Below are 26,214 nucleotides of genomic sequence, written 5' to 3'. Positions count from 1 at the left end.
AATGTGGAAAGGCAGCAGGAGTAGATGATACTCGACCAGAAATGCTGAAGTATGGTGGTATAAGAGTCTTACAGTGGCTCCACTGCATAGTTCAGAAGGCCTGGACAGAGGGACGAATTCCCGATGATTGGAGTGGAGCTCTCATAGTACCCATATATAAAAAGGGAAATAAAACTGCATGTGAGAATTACAGAGGTATTTCCCTACTGAGTGTTCCTGGCAAGATCTATGCAAGTATACTTGAGAAACGGTTGAGAAGAATTGTGGAAGAAAAGCTTGGTGAAGAACAAGCTGGATTCAGGCCAAATAGTCGAGAAAGCATGGGAATATAACAAAGATCTGTATTTAAGTTTTGTCAATTTGGAAAAGGCATATGACAAGGTGCCAAGAGAGAAGCTATTCAATACGCTGCAGTTATATGGTGTCAATGGGGCATTATATCAAGCAATACTTAGTCTTTATTTGAGTTGTAACTCAGCTGTTAGAATTGAAGGAAGTACAGGAAGATGGTTTAATGTTAAATCTGGTGTCACACAAGGATGTACATTATCCCCTCTATTATTCATTATCTATATGGATCACATTATGAAGGAAAGTGGTATGAAACATGATATCAAAATTGGAGATGTTAATGTAAGCTCTTTGCTTTATGTGGACGATGTTATACTACTAAATAAATCCGCTACAAGTCTGCAAGATTCCTTGACTAAATTGAATAATTGTTGTAATAAATATGGTATGAAGGGCAGCAATAAAAAGACAAAGACAATGGAAATAGGCAGAATCGTTGAAAATGTCAACTGCATTGTGAACAAAGAACCTGAGGAACAAGTAAAACATTTCAGCTACTTAGGCACGATTTTTACTGAAGATGGTAAATTAAATATAGAAATAGACAACAGAATTAGCAAAGCTGGTATGGTGGGAAGTCAATTGAATAAATTCATATGGAATAAGAGAGAAATTAGTCGGTACACTAAATTAACTGTATACAAGACAGTGTTCAAACCAGTTTTAACTTATGGATCTGAGAGCTGGGTCAGAAATAAAACACTTGACCAAAGAATAGAGACCACAGATATGAGAGTCCTGAGAAAGATTATAGGCGTGAACAGATGGCATCAATGGCAATATCATATTAAAAACGAGGACATTAGGAAAGAACTTGACATTGTCAGCATCCAGGAATGCGTTAGCGGAGCTAATCTCAGGTGGTATGGTCACTTAAACAGAATGGGCGAGGAAAGATTAGCAAAACAAGTGTTCTCTGCCAGGTTGGCAGCAAAACGACCCAGAGGAAGATCAAGATATAGGTGGATTGATACGGTACAAAGTGCCTTAGACGATAGAAATATAAGATCTGATAATGTTGGAGTCTTGACAAGTAACAGACTGATTTGGAGGAAAATCGTAGATAAGGAAATTAATAATGACATAAATTTTTCATGTAGTACTATCATATCCTGTACACCCCTTGAGGGTACATAGCAGGAATTTGATGATGATGATATATATATGGAACAATATTATCAAAAAATGGAGAGAAGTAAATACATGTGGCTTCTAAATTAATTAACATACAACAAATAGACATGCTACTCTTTGCTGATGATCAGATCATCTTTGGAAAGACTGAAGACTAACTGCAGAAATCAATCCATAATTTAAATAATATTATACAACAATATGGCCTGGAAATATCAACAGAGAAAACTAAAGTCATGGCTTTTTATGTAGATAACCCTGTCAGAAGTAAAATAGTAATAAATAATAAAATAATTGAGCAAGTTAATAATTTCAAATACCTAGGCTGTAAACTATCTTACATATATGAAAACAGATATTGATTTTAAGATGACAAACTTTATAAAAATCACATGGAGTAATTAACAGAACCTTTAAACCTAATTACATACAGAAACACACAAGACTTAAGAGTCTAGAAAACAGTAGCCAAGGAAGTGAGATATGGACCTTTGGAGAAAGAGATATATACAGAGAATTCAAGGAGCAGAAATGAAATTCCTTAGAAAAACAAAAAAACTAACCCTATTAGATTAAAAAAAGAAATAGTGAAATACAGGAATACCTCGATTATCGCGGTTATTGTTGCTACGAAAAATACCGCAATAATCGAATCCGTGATAATCGGGATAAATAATGCATATAAAATTGGTGATCATTGCCAAGGATTTTTCAAATCTATTAATTAAATTTTATATATGAAGTAAAAAAGAAATGTGTTAAATGTATTAAGTAAAAAATGAAGGTTCATTTAGAAAAACAAGGAGTACATACAATTATTCTTTCTTGGATAAAAATTGGTGTAGAGTTGTCTGGTGGAATTTTTTCTTTCTTATTTCTTCGTATAAAATTTGGTAGCAACAGATATGGAATTTTCAATTTCCTGACGAACTTTATTGATCGCTCAAGATTAGGATCGCCGTTCAAGATTTTTTGCTTTAAAATTTTCAGCAATTCTAAACATTTCGGCCATTTCTTTGAGGGTAAATTCCTTCAGTGCCACATCAATTTGTTCGTCATTATCATCGATTTGAGCATTGTAAGCACGTTCTCTCTTGAGGTAAATTAGGTCTTCATCATCCAGCTCCTTATCATGTGACTGAAGCAGGTCCTGAACATCACTTTTTTCAATTTCTTTTAGTCCTAGATCGAAGCCAAGCTTAGTTATGTCATCGATAATATGGGTTACTTCATTTTCAAATCCTTTAAAATCATTTGCACAATGAGGAATAATCTTTTGCCACGCAGCTCTCAGGTTGCTACACATTACTTCACTCCATGCTTCCTTGACATTCTCAATGCAATTTTTGATATTGAATGCCTTCCAGAATTCTGTCAAAGTCATAGCTTCATCTTCTGTAGTCTTTTCTATTGCTTGTGAAAAAGTTCTTCATAGGTAATATGCCTTAAAGGATGCGATTACATCTTGATCCATTGGCTGGATGATGGAAGTGGTATCAGATGATAAATAAATAACTTTTACATTTTCGCACAAATCATTGTGCTGTTGGATGACTAGGTGAATTATCTAATATCAACAAGATTTTAAAATCAAGATTTAATGACTTGCAGTACCTTTCAGCTTCAGGACAAAAACAGTTTTTAAACCAATCCTCAAAAATAGTTTTTGTCATCCAAGCTTTTCTATTGAATCTCCAATGAACAGGGAGAAAATTTTTATCTAAACTTCTAAGCGGGCGAGGATTTTGTGAATGATAAATAAAGAGAGGCTTCATCTTGTAATCTCCAGAAGCATTGCCACATAGTAAGTGTTACAAGCTCCTTCAAAACCATGTAGCCAGGCCGTGATTTTTCATTTTTTGCTAAAAATGTTTTAGTGGGCATTTTTTTCCATAAAAAGCCTGTTTCGTCAGCATTAAATATCTGATCATCGGTATAATTTCCTTCTTCAATGATCTGTTGCAATTCACCCAGGAAAACTAGCTGCTGCTTTTTCATCAGCACTTGCAATTTCACCTTGTACACGAACACTATGAAGGCTCGATCACTTTTTGAACTGATCAAACCACCTTGAACTTGCAGAGAAAGTTTCTTCTACTATTGACGCTGAATCATTTTTGCTTTCTAATTGTTTTCTTTTTAAAGTTTCAAACAAATTCAATGCTTTTGTTTTTATAGTCATTTGATTAAGAGGAATTCTCTTTTGGTTACAATCTTCTATCCACACTGACAATAGCGTTTCCATTTCAATCATAAGATGGCTTCTGTTTCTCTAGTTTGGGACCCAGACGAGGTCGATGCACTTTGTCCTAGTTGCTTATAGTTTGCAGTGTGGTCTAAAATATGGCGACCAGTTGATTCATTTAGACAGTACTCTCTTGCAATTTTGGCTTTGGTTATGCCTGCTTCATAGTTATTGATCATATGCAACTTATCTTCTAAGCTGCTCACTCTACATTTCTTCTTGATAGCTGTAGACTTGATATCATCCTTATTTCTTTTAGCATTCATTGTAGGGGTAAATAAGAAGAGAAATAAATATCCACACGTACTTCAGGCAAAGGCGGACAGTTACTGGTGAGCAGGCGCCGCCGGATAAAAACGAAGCGCTACAAGAGAGCGATAACTGGAGAGTGATGACTCTCCAGTTATCGGTTGCATATGTAGTGGGTTACATCTCGCGGCCACGATAATTCGAATTTGGAGTGCAATAATTGGAATTTTGGTATCAAATTACAAACCATGATAAATCGAGAATCGCGATAATTGAAGTATTCCTGTAATTAAAAATCTTAAAATTAATTCCATAACAGACTCAGTGATTAAATATAGGAAAATCTGGCTAGACCATATAGCAAGAATGCAGAGAGAAAGATTACCAAAAAAGATTTTAACATATAAGCATAGGGGAACATGAAATAGGGGATGACCAAGGAGAAGATGAACTGAGTCCGGAACAGGCCACTTGGCCTAGAACCTGGATAGGAAGAAGAAGAAGAGTAGCTTATCATATCATCAGAGTGAACACAAAAAATGAACAGATAGTTACATGAAGTGAGAATAGAATGTCAACAGGCTTTATTTCCATCACTCTCACAATACTGTAAGGAACCCATGGGAAAGTGCAAACATACTAAATAATAATACAGCTATAAACAAACTTAACCAATAGGCAGAGTGCAAGACTTGTTACTTGTTTCATATCAAACAGAAAATTTAATATGAAAATACAAAATTAGAAATAAAATAAAAATTAAATTAAAACATTTGCATATAACGTATATATACAATTTTACATTATATGCATAAAGTGAATATAAAAAGGGTTCGTAAAAATGAATAACTAAACCAATGAATCAATATATGTGCATGCAGATACAGTCATGCCTTAACTTGTGACAGGGTTCTGTTCTGATGATCCCATCGTAAGTTGGAAATCACTATATGAACCTTAAGGATATGTTAACAATTAACATGCTGCCTGAAGTTAACTGTGTGTCAGTCCTTTTTGTAATATTTTTTAACTAATTTTACTCACTGTTTATAGTGAAATAATACAAAGTACAAATTATAACATAAAATTACTGTATGCACTACTATAGTGTAATGAATAATGAAACCCTAGTATACAATGCTAGTGCGTGCTTGCTAGCATAACAGCATCAATTTTCTGATATGTACCCCCCAAGGAATGTTCAACTATGACAGCACTATATGATTAAGTTTACATTATTATTAATCTCCTATCAACAATTTACTTGCAAATTAGTCTATTACTTGTGAGCACTCCAATATTGTCATATCTAACATTTCAAACTTCTAGGGCACTTCTGACAATCGACCTAGGTCTTCCTCTGGGTCTCTTTCTTACAAAACACCTGTTTTTCTAAACTTTCCTCACCAGTCTATTTAAGTTATCATACCACCTTAGATTAGCTCTGCTCACACACATTCATGTATGCTAACAATGCAAAATTCCTTTTTAATAATTTAATATTGGAACACATGGCATAAATGCTGCCACTGATATCATCTTTTCACTCCTCTAATCATTCTTGGCATTCATATATCTATGGTCTATAGTCTTTGATAAGTGCTTTATTTCTAACCCAACTCTCAGATCCATAACTTAAAACAGGTTTGAACATCATCTTGTATACTGTTAGTTCGGTGTTTTGGCTAATTTCTCTCTTATTTCTTATCTGTAAAACTGGCTCTACCAACACTGGCTTTGCTTATTCTGTGTTCTCTGCCAACCTGGCAGAGAACACTTGTTTTGCTAATGTTTCCTCACCCATTCTGTTTAAGTCACCATACTACCTGAGATTAGTTCTGATAACGCAGTCCTGGATGCTGACAATGTCAAGTACTTTCATAATATCCTCGTTTTTAATATAATATGGTCATTGATGCCATCTATTCTTGCCCCTCATCTTTCTCAGGACTCGCATATCTGCGGTCTCTAGTCTTTGGTCAAGTGTTTTACTTCTGACACAGCTCTCACATCCGTAAGTTAAAACTGGTTTGAACACTGTCTTGTAGAGCTAATTTAGTGTTCTGATTAATTTCTCTCTTATTCCATATGAATTTATTCAACTGACTTCCCACCATACCAGCTTTGCTGATTCTGTTGTCTATTTCTATATTGAATTTACCATCTTCACTAAAAATCGTACCTAAGTATCTGAAATGTTTTACTTGTTCCACAGGTTCTCCATTCACAATGCAGCTGATATTTTCAATGCTTCTGCCTATTTTCATTATCTTTGTCTTGTTATTACTGATCTTCATACCATATCTATCACAACAGTTATTCAATTTAGTCAGGTTGTGGAGACTTGTAGCGTATTTACTTTAGAAGTATAACATCATCTGCATAAAGCAATGAGCTGACATTAACATCTCCAATTTTGATATCAGGTTTAATACCACTTTCCTTCATAATGTAATCCATATAGATAATGTATAACAGAGGTGATAATGTGCATTCTTCTCTGACACCAGATTTAACATTAAACCATCTCCCTGTACTTCCTTCAAGTCTAACTGCTGACTTACAACTCAAATAAAGACTAAGTATTGCTTGATATAATGATCCACTGACACCATACAACTGTAGCGTTTTGAATAGCTTATCTCTTGGCACCTTGTCATATGCTTTTTCCAGATCTACAAAACTTAAATACAGAACTTTGTTATATTCCCATGACTTTTCAACTATCTGTCGTAAAATATCTGATCCTGACAGCCTCCATTTGGCCTGAATCCAGCTTGTTCCTCACCAAGCTTCTCTTCCACAATCCTTCTTAACCATTTCTCAAGTATACTAGCATATATCTTACCAGGAACACTCAGTAGAGAAATACCTCTACAATCAGTTTTATTTCCCTTTTTATATATGGGTACTATGAAAGCTCTACTCCAATCTTCTGGAATTTGTTCTTCTGTCCAGGCCCTCTGAACTATGCAGTGAAGCCAGTGTAAAACATTTATACCTCCATACTTGAACATTTCTGGTCTAATATCATCTACTCCAGCTGCCTTTCCACATTTCAGACTTTTGATGGCTTTTTTTACTTCAAACATGGATATGTATTCCTGATTGCATGTATGGTCAGTGTTTTTTTTATATCACTGAGCTGTCATCACTGCTAGTTTCATTTAGCAGTTTTTTTTAAGTAATTACTCCATACCTCAAGGATATCTTTTTTCTCCAGTTTTCATATCACCTTTATCATCTCTAACTCCTTCTATAGCATGCTTTCCACAATTTCTAAGCATCTTCAACAACCTCTAGAATATTTTGCCACATTCTTGATATTTATTTTCTATGTTCTTACCAACGTCTTCCCATGACTTTTGTTTAGCTAGTTTTACACAGTGTTTAGTGTGCTTACATTTGTCTCTGTATTCTCTAAGAGCACAAACTGACTTGTTTGCCAGGAACTTTTGATATGCTTTCTTTTCCTACACTGCCTCTTTAACTTCCTGTGTCCACTATGTCGTTCTATTTTTTCTATCCTTGCAGACAACCTCACCACATGCCTTTCTAGCTGAATCAATCAATGTTTTCTTCAGCGACTGCCAATGAATATCCGAGGTTTGGTTCCTGTTCTCAAACTCTTTTGTTTTTTCTTGAATAATCTTTGTGTATTTTAGTCTACAGTTCACATCTGAGAGCTGCTCAGCTTTTATTCGCTTTAAAACCTTCTTACATGTTATTCTTTTCAATATGAAATTCAATTTTATCCTGCTCAAGAATAAATAGTGATCACTTCCAATTTCAAATCCTCTGTACACTCTGGTGTCCTGCACCAGAGAGAAAACATGACTGTCAACAATAACACAGTCAATGAGACTTTTCTTATTCCTTGCCTCTTCTCTCATTTTGAATTTGTGCACATTTTTATGTTGGAACATGGTGTTAGTAATAACCAGTCCATGTCCTGAACAGAAATCCAACAAGTATTTGCCATTATTATTAGCTTTGCTCTTTTCTCCAAATTTTCCCAAAATATTTTTGTATGTCTGACAATCATTTCCTACTCTGATATTTAGATCGCCAACAAGGACCAACTTTTCCTTTTTCATTGTGTCAGTTGCTTTTTCTAAAGCATCAAAAAATTCTTCCACTTCTACTTTAGTAGAACCTTCTGTGGGACCATAGGCACAAATAAGTCTCTTTGTCCAGTTCCCCATTCTCGTATTTGCCTACATCACTCTACTTGAGACTGCCTGCCATTCAAGAAGATTAGCCTCATATTTTCTGTTGAATACTATGGCTACTCCTTCTTTTCCTTGATTGTCATTGCCTGAATATAACATTTTGTATTTATTGCTCAGAAAGAGCTCACCACTTTTGATCTTTTTTTGTTTCAGTCACCCCTATTATGTCGATTTAGTACTTATCTAATTCCCCAGCTAGCTCCATTTCTTTGCCATTCAGGCTTCTTACGTTGATAATACTGATCTTCAATTCTGGTGATATTGAATTGGGGTTTGTTTTCAGATTTGTTCCAGTAACTAACTTTTCGCTGTTCGCCCTGGTTCCCTGGCGAAAACAACGGGGGCCTTGTTTAGCCGGACGACGTCCCAGCCGGCATGAAATTTTGTCATGTTGTACCATCATTTTCTATATTGGTTTAAGCCAATAAGAATACAATTTGGTCGGCTAAATCCCAAATTGCCAGCCCATCCTCGTTCATTCAGTATCCAGGTAGATACCTAACAGGGTGCACCAAGATGGTGAGGATTGGACATTAGGTCAGAAGCCCTAGTCGGTTCTCCACATTCCTTTAAAGGCTATGTGGAGGTCTCCTCTCAGTTATACAGCTTTGACCCTTAAGCACCCCTTCTGCAAGGGGTGCTTGAGTTCTGGCAGAAAATAGGACATCATTAGAATGTCAACAAGGTTTCCCATTGTAAATATGGACAAAAAAAGTTATAAATTTATGTAAAATTATATATTAAAAACTTGACTTTATTATATATAAAAACAACTTGTAGAGAAGTTGTTTTTACATATAAAAACTTCAGTTCACACTTCATGCACCCAAAACAGATGAAACTGAGAAAGCAAAAACAGCAACTCATTACAAATGACAATGTTCAATTGGATTGGTTGCCACAATAACCAATCACAGCCACTGATTTCTAGGTGCTATTGTCCCAGCGCTCACTCTGCCTCACCTTCTGGGTGGGGCAGAGTGAGCTAAAATCACTAGAATGCTAAGAATTTGACCTGCTGCATCATCCGTACATCTGTTGAAAGGGCTCAAAGATGTATGTATTTGTGACTACAAACTCAGGCTATTCACGCAAATGTGATGCGATGTTTACACATCAAAAAGTATCCTCTTCATAAAGCGTTATATATTGTGTTTAATTTTAGGAATTATGCGAAGCCAGGAAACAACTAGGGGAGGCTTTAACGGGAATAAATGCAAAAATATAATATTGGTTATGTTGCTATTTCGTGAAAGAGCACCACACACTTAGCATACCTGGAATATTTGCCTGATATATATATATATATATATATATATTCTTTTTATTAAGCTAGAAAGTCCATGTTTTTTACCTTGTTATTTTTATAAGTGTTATGTTATTTCTTACTCACCTGAAGAAGTCGGAATACTGATGAAACTAGTCGTGATTTATTAAAGGTTTTTGTTATACTTTCTCGGGTTATAGTCAATTAAATTTTAATCTCATAAATATGTATGTATATATATGTGTATATATATATATATACATACACACACACACACACATACATACATATATATCGGCGAAAATACACACCCACACTTTATACACACTCACATGTATTCATTTGTTAATTGATTCATTCTTTTTTACATACATTTTTTTTTTATATTCACTTCACATGAACAATCTATTTAATAAACAGTTATAATAATATTTGCAATTTTTATGCAAATATTATTAACTGTTAACAAAAAAATAACAAAGCTTAGTTATAATTGTAATTTACATCCCTGTAACAAGCCTTGTGCTCCATTGCCAACTGGCTAAGTTTGTTTATGGCTGTGTTACTGATCATGTTTACAGTTTTCCATGGGTTCCTAAGAGTACTAATAACTTGCTGGAGAGTGATAGAAACAAAGTATTCTGTAACATCTGTTGTCATCCCTTTCTCACTTCACATATTCATTCTAATATGTTTTATATTAAATATTGCATTTTTCTTTAAATAACTTACATGTCAAGTAAGTTCATCATATTGCAATATATACATCACAGCGTATTTTAAAGGAATGTGCAAAGGTATTGAATATATCCCTAATGTGGTTGTTAAATGAATCTTGAAATAGGAAGAATCCCAAAGGAAAATCAAAAGAGATAGATGTTTCTGATTACCAACTAGTCAAGAGAAATATGTTGGATTTATTTGGCTGTAACAATATAAAAATTAAAACCAACTAGTTTCACAACAGATACTTGTGGCTTCTTCTGGGTTAGGATGAACAAAAATGCAATAAAAGGCTAACATTACTAAAATACAGAATATGTAGGAACTGTTATTACAATATAAGTTGAAACAGAAACCATGTGGAGCACGGGAGCTGTCAAGGGTTAACTATTCTTTAGTAATGTGTGCTAGCTGAAAAGTTCGTCTTACATGTAGAAAGATCTAATGTGTGATTTTCAAATATCACATTTAATCAATCCTTGATTCCTATTGAGTGTGCCTTGTGAAGAAATAACCATGGTAAATTCTTTTATGTTGAGAGTAGAGCAGTTGTCCTCTATGAAAGGCATGGAGCTCTTTCAAACGTCACCCTACCTGATGAATAAGTGTTCGTAAACATCAAGAAAAGCAGTAGATAGCATTTTAAAGAAAGGGTTCAATTTTGCTATCATGCTAAAACACATTCCTAAGTAGATTTTATTTGCAACATAGAGAAGGTCCTTTACTTTCATTCACAACTTGTTGCAAATGACATCAGACTAAAGACTGTGATTCTTCTCTCTCTTCTCGCTCTCCTAAAAGCAAACATCAACTCCTCAGGGAAAAAAAAAGGAGCTCTTTCTAATATAAAAAAGAACAAGGATATTTTAATACTAAAAGCTAACAAGGGCAGCTCAACTATCATCATGGATACAGCTGATTTAATGTAAGATTTCACTCTTGCTCTCATATTCCTCCCCTTATGTTCCATTAGATTATGATCCCATTTAAACAAATCATGAAGAGATCAACAATCTTTTATGCAATATGCTCACTTGTCCTACAGATCTCAAGAAAAATTTGAAATTGATGCAACCTTTAAATCTGGAACTATATGGAGAACCCAAGGTACAGAAGGCAGGCATTCTTCTTCTTCTTAGTTTAAACAGTAATGTCCTATTCATGTTGCCCTTCCCCAACTACCCATACTAGCAAACTGCCTAGAGGGAACAACATCCCAGAAAAGGAAAACAACAAGTGGAATTCTATAAGGTTTTATTTTGGGAAAGCAGCATTCAAGTTATTTGTTATGATATTTCATGGGAAGTGATGGGATTATTCAGTCTACTGATGATACAAAGTTGAGGAGATTTTTAAGGAGTGATGTAGATTCCCCCTCAAGAAAATTTAAATAGCCTGAGCTTGTACAGATGAGCAGAGATGCAATTTTCTTAAGCTCGAGTTGTTGCACTTTGGAATGTGAAAGTGTAAGACCATGTAGCAGAAATGTTCCATGAGGTGGATGAGATTTGGGATGATGATGATGAAGAATAAATGAAGCTCAAAAGGCACATAGAAAGAGCTGCTACGACTAGTACAACAGTACTAGTCGTAGCTACTAAGATCAGGAGGATACCTGACAACATATATAAGGAGGTGGTGATACCTCTGTAAAAGACCATGTAACGATTAACACACATGTAACACAGATTACATGTGTGCTAATTTGGTCACCCAGTTCATCAGGGAAATATTAATATTATAAAATGTTAGTTATGGGAAGAAGTTAAGGAAATGTAAGCTAAGTTAATGAGAAGATTTTATAGATATAATACAGAAAGGATTATATACACAGAAAAGGTTAAGAGGCAAAGAATGAGAGACTGTCCCTGGAAGTTCTATAAGGGTAAGATAAAAAAAGTAAAAAAAAGTAATTTATTACATAGTGGCAGGTTAGTGAAATACCCTGCTGAAATGTGTCGTGAATAAGTATATTATAAATTACAGTATTAATGAATTTTAAAGTTCATTGTGAGAGACATGTTGATTCCAAGGAGGTCTAATAATAATAATATCATCCTTTAAATGTTTGCTAATGTAATCTTGAAGCAAATCAAAATCTGTGAACCAAGTAGACTGAATAAATAGAAAAAAGTTTGTGGATATAAATTATTTTTATCCTTAATTTTATCTAATTATTAAAAATATTTTATTACTAAGGTGACCTCATAAATTTTCAGTTTTACACACATACACACAAATAGGATATCTGTGTTCTATGGAAATGACATTTCCATAGAACACATAGGCCACTCAAAGAAAGATCATTATAAGTTTGATTGTAGTCACTGACTAGAGGAACTCTTCCTAAGCCTTTCTTCAACCAGTTTTCAAGTTAGTCAATCCCTGCCATAGGTAAATAAGGTTTTTAGACCCACACATTTTAAAAAATTGACCATAGAACTCAGAATATTAGAGATAATAATACAAGTGTTAAGGTCACAAGATGGTGGCTGGTGTTGTCTGCCTGAGAACATGCACAATTTACACACAAAAATATATATTTAGATATAAGCAGTAGTGAACTATGGAAATTTTAACAAAGGGCTTGCATCGTTGAGAAAAAAAAAAAAAACATATTTCAAACAAAAACTTTTATTAATTGATTGGCTACCAGAAGGGTAAAGATAGCGCATGCGCTTATTTTATTTTCAAATTTGGGCGCATTCGTTATAGAGGAGTTGAAACAATAATTCCAAATAATCTACACACTGCTGAATAGACTAATTTTTGTTAGATTACCATATGAGTTTGTAGCTTAATATGTTTCAAAAAAAATTTTTTTTTCGAAAAAATAAAAAAAGTAAACAAGAAGAACAAGGGGCTCGCAAATTTGAGAAAAATTTAACAAAGGGCTCGTGCGAGCCCCTTATAGCTCACCACTGGATATAAGGCTTATCCTAAAAAAATATGTTCCCAAAAAAGACAATCTGGATATGCTGGGGCCTTAAAGATCTTTAAGTAGTATACCACAGATTAAGATTAAAAGCATCATTTTATATTACAAGAGTGAAGAAGATTAAAAAATGCACAATAATTAGAAAAGTAGGCAAGTATTAATGAGTGGGGCAAAGAGAAGAAATCCCCTTGATTTAAACATGTATATATACATATATATATATATATATATATATATATATATGAAAGAATGATCATTAACTTGGTTAACATATATATTTTTATAAAGAATTGAATGACTAGAACCAAACTAAAATTTACACACACACACGTGTGTGTGTGTGTGTGTGTGTGTGTGTGTAAAGTATATATAATATATATAAAGTAATGAAAAAATATATATATATAAAGTACAAAAATAACCAAAGAACACATTTATTATCACCTGTTTATGAAACAACTGATGATATCAGAACTGTTTCAAAAATGGACCAATGTAAAAAAACTCAAAAGATTTCACCCCTTTTATCACATCACATCGCATTCAACTGAATACTGCCTAGACAGTGAGACACTTGTGAATAGGTCCAAATGATAAGCAAATTCAACTGTTGTTCAAAATATTGAACAGCACTGAATTTGTTTATTTGGTTACATCATAATTAATCTGTTTCTTACACATGGATACATTTGATTAAAATAAGGTGCAGCATGTCCACAGGTTAATTTCCTGGGTGGCATACAGTCCAAAACAATTAACAATTCACTACTAGTTCTGCAACAAGCCTTACCTGGTATAATTAACTTTATATGCTGAAACATCTTCATTAGGAGAATGCTGTTTACGAGCAGATGGTGTTTCCAATTTCCAATGGTTTAAGCAATGAAGAAACAGTTTAGCCAATTCATACATTGTTTGCCATTCTTTCTTTGCTAAATGACCAAACTTGTACACCACAAAATTTGTTACTCCCTGAAAAGAGAGCACAGTATTAAATAATTATTTTCCTTAAACCAATCAGTAAGTAATAATTTTCAATGCTTTCTAAATATGCAAAGTTCGCAATACAGAACTTTACTCTTTTGTAAATACCCTGTTGTATTAACTTAATTTGTTTATAATTTGTTACAGAAAATGAATTCACCATAATGATGACATCTGATTGTAAAGTGGTATAAAAGAAAAGGGTCACTTAATAGTGGCAAACAGAACTTCTGACATAAATGAAAGGGGATGGTAAACCACCTAAGGGAGTTCAAAATAGTGAGTTTGAACATAGCCCATTACTTCTCATTATAAAATGGGAATGGCATGCAAAACTGGGTGGTGGTAGTAGTGGTCAAAACAATTCTCATGAAAAAGTTGGATCCAAACAGAGTTCACTTTTCAAACAGGGTTAACAGGATAGTTGGGGGGAAGGAGAGTATGTAAGTGAGCGATTTCCTCTAAGAAGAATGCTAGAGTAGTGCTTTTTTTCAGCCTTCCAGTCTGAAAGACATGTTTGAACATAGATGCATGGAGATAATTTTAACTGGAATGATTAATTATCCTGATAGTGATGCATTACTTACTTAATCCTTCCTCTTCTACCTTTACGGTGCCGAGGTGAGTATTCTTGCAACCGCAACTGTAACCCAACGATAAGGTGGTTAGCCATATGCCTCCCAGTGTGTTCTATGTCTGTAGATGTGTGTTCATGAGCTGGTTTGCCTGTTCCGGGGAATGAAAAACCAAGTTTCCGGATGGAAAAAAAAAAAACCTTACCTCTGTATGAGCAGGTAAAGGTTCCTCATGTCACGGATGGGAATCAAACCCAGGTCTTTCCGATCAAAGGGCTTTGTCTATACCAACTGAGTTACAAAGGCTCTAGTGATGCATTCACAGGATTGTTTCTTGTGGAATGGATAAGGTCTGCTGGTAGTATGTAGTACCATGATTAGTGGGTACTACACTGATATTCTGAACAACTGTGCACATCCAACACTGGTGCAAATTTACAATATCAGTCCTCACACATTCAAACACAATGTTCTATGTCACAAAGATGACTGCAAACATGTGGCTTGAATAGAATTAGACTGCAAAACTACAGCATCTGACATGCAGTCCAGAAATGAGTATCTGTGTAATGAACTGGATTGCATCAGCTGAGAAGGCTCTCTTCACTTGGTGGAACTTGCTAATGCTTTAAAGATGGACTGGAACACAAATCACAAACTTCTTCCAGGAATTATATAAAGTCTTCCATGATGCAATGAAGAAGTTACTACAGGCAGAATTTTCTACTTTTGACCATAATAAGTAATTCAATGCATCAGCAATTTATTAATTTCTTACAATAAAATCTGAACATCTCATAGCTATCAGTAAGACAGTATTCATGCATACATACATACATAATCTCTCTTTTAAAGGTACAAGTAAAAGACATTTACCATATTTTCTACAGCTATTTTATATTTTATGGTGAAAAATTCACATGCAAGAACATTTCTCACAATGCATGATGGAAGCTTATTACAAAAATTGGATTAAGGAAAAAATTTTATATATGCTATCATTTTGTTAAACATTTCATCAGTTGGTCTCCCAATGCTATTCAGTAACTGTGGAGATAGTTTTCCAGTGTGAAAAGTTCCTGTGAAGTTTTTTTGTGAGTAATTTGGAAGTTATATATTAACTGAAAACAATATCAAAAAATAGTTTGATAGATTTGTTTTCAATTTTTTTAAATTAATTTTAATACGGTAAATTTCTTTTAATTAATGCAAAAGTTTTGAAATGGAACAGTAGCTTGGAAATTATACTTATATATATATATATATATATATATATATATATATATAATGTCGCAGGGAAATGATGAAAATAGGGATTTGATCAAATCCCTAAGGGATATGATCAATTCACAGAAGATGTTAAAATAACAACTCTGTGGGGTGATTTCCCTGAAGAAAGTAAGTGATTTGTTCAAATCCCTTAACTGTTTTAGTGATTTGATCAAATCTCTTAACTGTTTTAGTGAAGGGATGAAATAATATTGTTTAGATATTAAAAGTATTTATTTAGTAAACCATGCATTATTAAATGTAGAATAGTTAATACAACAATAGTCATTGAAACACAAATTATTTATTCGAAACTAATTAACAAAAGAAATAGGTACTTAAGCTGATATTTTTAAAAACAAAAAGGATATTATTAGTGAAATTTTAAACATTTTTCGTGAATGTAATTAATAAATAATAATGTTTATTCGTTTTTATTAAAACACGTTGTTGATTTGTGGCATCTTGAGTTACAAAGTACGTTACTTTTTTTACAGGCACATCTTTTTGTTTTACATTGTAATTTGGATTGCTCACAGGAACACTTCTTAAATCCTTGACCTCCAAATACGGATAATTTTCCTGCAATCTCACGCAGACTTATGTTAATCTGTGGAACTGTTTCGGTAAATGTTGTAGTAGCTATTTGAAGAGCGTTTCTAGGTAGCCAATCTTTTATAATTCCGACTGAGGTACCAATTTGGTATAAATTATTTTTTATATCTAATACGATCCCCACGATATTATTTCCATCTAACGGGCCTCTATCTACCTTAGGTACATACACCAAAACTGTAGAATTCACTAACACGTCTTTAAATTTCTTCAAAGAAACTTCTTTCATTTTTTCAGCTGATCTTTTCAGGTGTTTTGCAGCATTTTCCCTTTGATCTTTAATGCTCTCTTCTTTTTGGTATAAATAGCATAGAATTTTCGATCCATATCCTTCTTCTCCTACTGTATTCCCACATATTGAGTGCACCGGATTTTTACAAATGTCACATGAATGGGCTCCAGTAGATTCCAGTCTACAAACAACACAACATGCTTTACTGTCGCTGACAGCTGCTTCCCCTTCTGATGCAAGTAACACCACAGATGTTTTAACTGTTGAAGCAGGAGTTGAAGTAGAGTTGTTAACTGGTTCGAGTTGTCTTATTGTCAATAAAGAAATTGATTCAATTTCTGGTAGATCCTCTAAATTTATAGCCTTTCTGGTGAGTAAATCAGCTGCCGGTAGATCGTGTGACATTGAAGTGTTATTGTTGGTTGATTTAACTATTAATAGATCATTTGAAGTTGAAGCATTGTAATCAATTAATTCAGATGCTGGTGGATTTTTTTGAAGTGTTGTTGTTGTTGTTCTCTAAGGAAGCTGCTGGTAAGTCTTCTGGTGTTAAAATAATGTCATGGTCCTGCTGATTAAGAAGTAGATCCAAGTCCTCTTCAGTAACAAGTCTTTCAAGCAACTCTTTTGAAATATGACTAGATTGAAGTCCTGTTCTTGGTTCTGTTCCAAATAAAGCTTTGTAAGGTGATCATTTAATGGTTCGATGAAAAGAGGAATTCTTTTGGAATTGAACAAAGTAACAACCTATAGCCCAATTTTTTGTGTCATTGTCAATTAGCCAAGCACGTAACATAGCTTCAACATCTTGATTTGATTGCTCAACAGATCCTTGACTAGCTGGATGTCTAGGCCTACCATTTACAATTTTGCACATTGGCCACAGGCTTGTTAATTCTTGTATGACAGCAGCCGTAAACTCACAGCCGTTGTCGCTTTGTAGTATATGAGGACAACCTACTTCCAAAAATATTTTTAATAGCTTCATTGCTACTTCAGCAGCTCTTTTTGTAGTCAACGGTCGAAGAAAGCTGAATTTCGTCGCGTGGTCCTGGTAGTTTAATAGCCATTTGTAATTTCTATCTGGTGTCGACTGTAAGTCAACTAAATCGACTTGGTCACAATGATTGAAGTCGCTAGATATAATTGGGCAAACAACGATTCCTTTGTTTGGAAATTTTTTTTTTAGACTGACATACCGTGCACAGCTTTAAAAACTCCAGTACAACTGAAGTAGGTATTAGGTATTTCGATTTCAAACTATACAGCATTTTATCTCTTCCTCCGTGGCCAGTTGACTGATGGGTTTCCCGAAGTATGTGGTAAAAATTTTCTGTTGGTACTATTTTCACAATTGGATCGAATTCAGACTTTCTCTTCAAAATCAAAGATTTTTTAGTACCTACTTCTATAACATCGTATTTTTTTCCATAATAGTACTGTTTATGTGTCTGTTGCAGTTTAAGTAGTGGTGCTAATTTAAATTGTTCAATGATTGTGACAGCTTCTTCTATCCTTTTGCGAGTCCACAAAGGTTTTTTTCTTTTTCATGCCGCTTGTTCAAAAACATCCTGACAGTTTCATTGAACTGTTCTTCAGATACAAATTCAGTCAGAGTTTGATTTTTTTCTATATCTGAACTCATTTTTCTATGGTAGGTACTTGATAAAACTCGAAATATAGAAAACAATAATAAAAATGAGCACAACCTTCCTCGCGTAATGTTTGGCCGGCACGGACGCCAGAGGGAAGCTTGTATCCACGAAAAATGTTTAAAATTTTACTAAAAATATCCTTTTTGTTTTTAAAAATATCAGCTTAAATGACTATTGTTGTATTAACTATACTACATTTAATAATGCATGGTTTACTAAATAAATACTTTTAATATCTAAACAATATTATTTCATCTTTTCACTAAAACAGTTAAGGGATTTGTCCTTATTATTTGATTCTTCAGGGAAATCACCCCACAGAGTTGTTATTTTAACATCTTCCGTGAATTGATCATATCCCTTAGGGATCTGATCATATCCCTTAGGGATCTGATCAAATCCCTATTTTCATCATTTCCTTGCGACATATATATTTTCAAACTATTATGGATCTGAAAGAAGTCTAACATTTGCCTGTTCACTGGTTGTTATAAAAGTGCAGCAAAAAATGATCCTACAGAAATAATCTGTCAATACTTTCATTTGTTTACTTGACTATGATAGATGCAAAGTTATACTTCCATGACACTGTGACAATAGGTTCTACTTATGTTTACTACAAGAAAAAGATAGTTTGTGTCATCGAGAATGAATATTTTAGTGTGCCAAACTAAAGTTGTCCATAAACAGCATCCTGATTAATGGATCTGTTGATTAGTCTTTAATTCAGTCTTCTATTTAGTTTTTTTTTTTTTTTACAACATTAGCATTTGTCAGCTCTAGTTACACATGAACACTATTTTTGGATGAGGAATGCTGAAAACACCAATTCATTTTTGTAGCTGAAACAGTAACAATTTCAAATATTGTTTCAGAAACTTCAATCTCTACAGAATGACTTCACTTATACAGTGATATTATTTGAAATGCCACTGATCCTTTACTGTCACAATTAAATTCCTGATATATACCCTTGAGGGATGTGGCACAGAAGTAATAGTAAACATGATTAAGTTTACTATTACTAGTTTCTATCAACAAGTTCCTTCCAAATCAATCCATCATTCATCAGGGCTCCAGACTTATCAGCGCTTACATTTCATCCTAAGGTGCTGACTAATCCATCCTGTGATGTGTTTTTCTGGTTTTTAAGTTTTGGATATTGCATCAAAAACATCTAAAAATTCTTTATGCCTTCCAGAAGGGTTATTCACAGTTGATAATAACCCTCTTTCACTTCACCACTATTGCAAAGTCTGTTTCAACTATCTTTTCTATAAGTACTTCCACAGTATTTTCTGCTCTGCCAAACTGGCATCACCATTCCTCCAAATGACACCAGGTCTCTTAAAATAAAAGCAGTAGCTGCCCAACATCCTTTGCAGTCCACTTACAAACCCATTGAACCTGCTTCTTTCTCTTTTATTCCATCTGCCTCTGACCTTTGTAACACACTTCCACACAAATTGTTCAACTACTACAACCTCCAGCTTTTCAATGAAGAATATCCACATTCTTCTTATGCAACTTGTTATGTAGTACATAGGACACTAATGCGTTACAGGTTTTTCCCTGCCTCTACCCCCCCCCCTCCGATATGAGACATAAAAATCTGGTACACCAACTTATACATCTCAATCATATCACTCATCCTCCTATCCACTAGCACTGCAAATGGCATTTCACAATCTGTCTTCCTCAATGTTACTTGGATATTTTTACTGGTTTACAAAAATTTTTCAGTGATATTTTTGATCAGCACTTATAAACAGACTAATTCATACATTTTTTAAAATAATTTTTATAAAGAAGTGTCACATGAAAGGAAGGAGAAGATGTCTGATGTTTCCTCTTTTGTCTGATTCCCAAAATACTGATTCAAGATTACTTTCCCTTTCAATCCAAATGCCAACTGGATCATATAGGCAGACTGTGTTTATATAGAGAACTGTATTTTGCATGTTCACCTGTACAGCATATGCATTTACATGCAAGTTATTGTTGTTGTTTTTTTTCACATATATGTTAGCTCTGCCACTTCATAATTGATTTATTATGTACCTAATTAGTATACAACTAAACTGCTAACATATCAGTGAAAACTTAAATGAAATCTTAGTCTTGAAATTATATTAAGTTTTATTGCTTAATACACATAGCTGTACTCCCATATAATTAAATACCAAAGAGAAATTTACATTACAAATGTTCAACCACTCACATGATAAAAACTTGAAATATGTGGAATTAAAATTAAATTATTCTCACCTTAGCAATACTTGGTTTTTCAAAAGGTGGATTACCTAAAGGACTTTCTACAACGGGCCTTGTCATTTGTAATATGCTTTTTCTCAAAAGCTAGAAAGAAAGTGAACATATATGTGTGTGTGTGTGCAATAGTTACAAAAATCAAAGCATTTAATAAAATGCTATCACTGACAAAGTGATAGCATTTTATTAAATGCTATCACTCTAGGAGTATATAACTAACACTGTTGATAAAGAAAAGTAATTAACAGAATTTAGGATAGTTAGCATGTTTATTCCATGTCACATTTTTAACTTGGTTTAACTGATATTTACTTACGTATCAATTAGTTATTTTCTGCTTGGATGTATGGTTTTATATTTTGTTACTTACCCACAGTATCTGAAATTTTATTCTTTGGTACCTTATGTAGCCAAGGTCTAATATTAAAAGCTGAACACCGAACCGAGGCACCTACTGCATTTCGTCCATTTCACACCTCCTGTACTTCTTAGGCTGAATCGTCTATAACATACTTGATCTCTTATAAAGATTAGTAATAATGGAGCAATTAATCCATTTCCATAAATCTGCTATTTTGTTCATTAAATGAGTGCAAGGGCTTGTATTGGAAATTCATGTCAATTATTTAACAAGTATTAATTCACAACACGAGAAAATAAGAAAATAATTAATATTCATTTAACTTATTTGCTGATATTGCACTGGTATTATATCCAGCCCCTTCAGAAAACAAAAACAGTTTGTTACAGTACACAAACAACAATTTTAAAGTAGTGGGACCAGTTTAAAAAATTGTAACATGAGGAACTCAAGTCCTAATTAGCACCATCTATTGGATAAACAGAGAGAAAGTATTAATTGGATCTTAAAATGACTGTCTCCCAGATTTTTGGTAAACTGATACAGCCATACTTGGCTTTTAAGTTTTCACTGCTGATTCCAAAAACAATGTGACTTTGTGTGGCACTTTTGTTTTATTCCATCTGATCCTGTGTAAAGGGATAAGCAAGACATGGTCTGCTGGTCTTGATTTGCCATAATGATAGTACCAAATGTATTTTTTAGGTTCGGCGAGGCAGATGTCAACAGTTCTTCCTGACTGTCCACAGTAACTCAGTAACAAATACAGGGAATTTCATACATTGCTAGATGTGATAAAAGAGAGTGTGTCATTAGGTGAATGGATGAGAGTTGCCAATTTGACACATGGTTTAAATGTGGTGCAGAACTGACATTTATTAAATATCAACTCTGCACCACATAGAACTTTAGTTCCTTGTGATGTCTGTTATAATGTTTTAAACTGGTTCCACTGTTAACTAAATTGTTGCCATTTATGTACTGTGACAAACTATTTTAGTGCTCTGAAGACAATGGACATAATACCAGCAAAATATTAACAAATAATTAAATATTACTTATTTGCTTATTATCCTTATCTTGTGACTTAATACTGTTATATTGACATATGCTGTTCATTGCTGGTATTCTTCAACTGTTTGTTTTTTAGATGTGCAAAATGCATAACCACATATATAACTACTTTCAGCAAACCTGCTGAAAATAAAGTACTTTTCTTAACCAACGAAGTACTCTTAACCGTTTTTGCCCATTCCATTCATTTACCACCCTCCAAGCAAATCCACCACCACCACTGCTAACTATACTCTTACACAATTTCCAGGGATGATACCTTGTTTTCTTTCCCTTCCTGGAATGTACTGAAAAATGTCTTCTATGCCAAACCTATAAAATTCCTTTAATAACTTACAATCTTTCAATCATAGCCTGTTTTCCATCTCTCAACTAGACTTTATAACCCAGAAACTTTCAGTGTATTCTCAAAGAAGCATTCCGTAGATTTTTCAAAATTTTTGATTATCTTCATTATCTGGGATTTTATTTTTTCTTTTGACTATTGCATTCAAAATATCTTAAAATTTTATAGCATCAAAAGCTCTATATGATATATATATATATATATGAATCATCAACACCCCTAACATAAAATTCACCTATGAATTAGCATCTTACAATTCACTCCCATTTCTGGACCTTCTACTAATTAAGGAATCAGGCAAATTAAAAGTCTCTACATTTCAAAAGTCAACATATACTGACAGATATCTACATGTCTCATCCCATCATCATTATAGACCTCAAAAATTGAGTATCTCCAAACTAGGAGCAAGAGCTTGTAGAACGCATCACTGACAAAGACGAACTAGCCAAAGAACTTAAACATTTAAGAACCACTTTCCTTCAAAATGGAAGGGAGCACTCCATCTCTCGACTACTCAACCAACATGAGACCAAAGAAATTCCAAAACCTCTCTCCTGTAGGTTTATATTCTAGTGCTAGTTTAGGAATCCTACTGTTATTCATCCTTGCTGGTATTCTTCTATTTCTTGTGTGATGTTTTTTGTATCTAATCATTCTCTTATTTCTATGTTTTTCTTTTTATCCAATCTAGTGATTCCCAGGAGAGGTCTTAGCAACTTCATCTGAGCTGCTTCCAATCTTTGTCTGTTTCTTTGTTTTAGAATCCAAGTTTCAATTCCAAATTTGAGAGATGTTTTAGAAGTCATATTATGTAATCTTAATTGAGTTTCTTTAGTCATTTGTTTTCCAAAATTTATTTTAATTATGCCATTCATTCTATTGTAAATTTGTAGTCTTGCTTCCAATAGTGAATCAGTATTGTATTGCGAGAATAATTTCCTAAGTATTTGAATTCCATAACTTGTACTATTATTTTATTGTAAAGATTATTTTGATTTTTTGAATGGTGTTTCTGCACATTGCCAAAGCTTTTGATTTTGTTTAAGAGATTTTCATTTTAATTTTTTTTGATATTTCATTTAGATGGTTAGTTGCAATTGGGAGTTTATCTTCTGAATTAAAAATTAGTACTTGATTATCTGCATAAAGTATTGTATTTAGCTGTATATTATTTGTTAGTTTAATTCCATCCCAAAAGTTTGGATTCTTTTTGGATTCTGTTTAGGATTCTGAATATTGAATAAAATTGGAGATAAGCCACAGCCTTGTCTTACTCCTATATTTAAATTTACAGGTTCTGATAATGGGGAGCTTAAGGGTCAAAGCTGTATAACTGAGAGGAGACCTCCACATAGCCTTTAAAGGAATGCAGAGAACTGACCAGGGCTTCTGACCTAATGTCCAATCCTCACCTTCTCGTGGTGCACCCTGTTGGGTATCTACCTGGATACTGAACGAACGAGGATGGGCTGGCAATCTGGGATTTAGCCGACCAAATTGTATTCTTCTTGGTTAAACCAAAATAAAAAATGATGGTACAACATAACAAAATTTCATCCAGGCTGGAGCGTCGCCCGGTTAAACAAGGCCCCTGTTGTTTTCACCAAGGATCCAGGGCGAACAGCGAAAAGTCAGCTACTGGAACAAATCTGAACCCCCCCCCCCAACTCAACATCACCAGAGTTAAAGATCAGTAGTATAAACATAAGAAGCCTGAATGGCAAAGAAATGGAGCTAGCTGAGGAATTAGATACGTACCAGATCGACATAATAGGGGTGACTGAAACAAAAAAAAGACAAAAACTGGTGAGATCTTTCTGAGCAATAAATACAAAATGTTATATTCAGGCAATGACAATCAAGGAAAACAAGGAGTAGCCATAGTATTCAACACTGTTGGATCCTACTTCGTCTTAATCTATACTTTGGATCCGATATATAGTTATTAAGATGTTCTTAACTAGTTGATAGGTTGCAAGTTGATTTCTAATTCAAATATAGAGAAAATTCATATTTAAAGACTGCGCCACTTTATATCTGAATTAGTTCGAGAATTGAAGAAAAGCCAAATCTCAACTACCTTTCCTTTATATGTTGTTATTATATATACTGGCCGAGTATATTTAACTTACTTAATTTACCCGCTTTGGTTCGAATATTTTATGAATGGTGCAGTAAAAGAGATTCAGGCAAAATACAACTTTAGATTAACAAAACAAACATATAATTTAGAATCACAAATTTTACACTTAAGATCAAATCACTAAATGAGTTATTATAAACACTTTAGCCTTTCTGATAATACAGTCATACAAACTCAGACAATGGTAAATCTGTTATCTGTAATACAATCTTCTCACAGTTCATTTAACAATTTAATAAAGTTCCTTAGTGATCATTCACATCAATATCTCATAGTTCCTTAAGTTTCAAATACAATAAAAATGCAGTAACACATCTTCACAAGCATACACTTTTAAATCTACACTTCAGCTAATCTCCGCAATAGTTACTGTTAATATAAGGATATTCTAGGATGAAACTCACACATAATTCTGCATAGGAATATTAATGGTTGGAATATTCTTACCGATAATCTTCTTTATTCATCTACTTATATGTGAACACATTTTGTAACTGTAAACACTTTAAATAATAAACGGCACTCATTAAAACAAATCTTCTAAGTAATAACTGAATTAATTAATGGTCACAATACACATAATCAAACATTCTTGCATGAAGTACTACTGATCACTCATGTTGAAAGTTTATTTTTCACTTGGTTAGAGTATAATAAATTTAGTTTAATCCTTTATCCAAGTGTGAGCAAACAAAGTTTGCACCTGAAAGTATCTTCAGGACTGGGGTAAGGTGGTACAACACCAGGGCACTCCTTGCAAAGGTGGAGCAAGCTACCAACACTCCTATCTCAGTATCTCCCATAATGCAAAACACATCTCCTTGCAGATATGTCTAATGTTATGCATTAAGTGAAGGGCCACAATCCAGACTAGTTTCGACCGTTATTGAGGTCTCTTCAGTGGGAGCCAGGCCCAAGTGGAGATACCAGTCAGAAGCATTAGCAAGGTCATCTCTACCTACAGGAGTTGCCAATTGGTGTGCCACCTTTTTAATAAATTACTCTGGATTTAGAGAAAGATGTTGAAAGTTTATTTTTCACTTGGTTAGACTATAATAAATTTAGTTTAATCCTTTATCCAAGTGTGAGCAAACAAAGTTTGCACCTGAAAGTATCTTCAGGACTGGGGCAAGGTGGTACAACTCCCACTGAAGAGACCTCAATAAAGGTCGAAACTAGTCTGGATAGTGGCCCTTCCCTTAATGCATAACATTATACATATCCACAAGGAGATGTGTTTTGCATTATGGGAGATACTGAGATAGGAGCGATATTAGCTTGCTCCAGCTTTGCAACGAGTTGTCCGGTGTTGTACCACCTTACCCCAGTCCTGAAGATACTTTCAGGCGCAAACTTTGTTTGCTCGCACTTGGATGAAGGATTAAACTAAATTTATTATACTCTAACCAAGTGAAAAATAAACTTTCAACATCTTTCTCTAAATCCAGAGTAATTTATTAAAAAAGGGTGGCACACCATTTGGCATCTCCTATAGGTAGAGATGACCTGCTAATGCTTCTGCCTGGTATCTCCACTTAGGCCTGGCT

At 34.0% G+C, this 26,214-nt stretch overlaps 1 protein-coding gene across 3 annotated transcripts in view; it reads right to left on the bottom strand.

The window, feature by feature from the left end:
• Nucleotides 1-26,214, bottom strand: part of Gcn5 (Gcn5 acetyltransferase) — a 470,342-nt gene that overhangs the window by 351,002 nt on the left and 93,126 nt on the right. For all 3 annotated transcript variants that reach the window (XM_090394171.1, XM_090394172.1, XM_090394173.1), the window contains exons 6-7: nt 20,738-20,827; nt 13,930-14,111 (exon numbers count right to left, since the gene is read on the bottom strand). In XM_090394171.1, coding sequence (XP_090250297.1) covers nt 13,930-14,111; nt 20,738-20,827 — 272 coding nt within the window. The remainder of the gene's footprint in view (nt 1-13,929; nt 14,112-20,737; nt 20,828-26,214) is intronic.

Source organism: Typopeltis vanoorti, chromosome 6 (genome assembly GCF_054136105.1).
Source record: "Typopeltis vanoorti isolate ZY-2024b chromosome 6, IOZ_Tvanoo_1.0, whole genome shotgun sequence".
NCBI lineage: Eukaryota > Metazoa > Arthropoda > Arachnida > Uropygi > Thelyphonidae > Typopeltis > Typopeltis vanoorti.
This window is presented reverse-complemented; position numbering and strand designations above follow the sequence as displayed.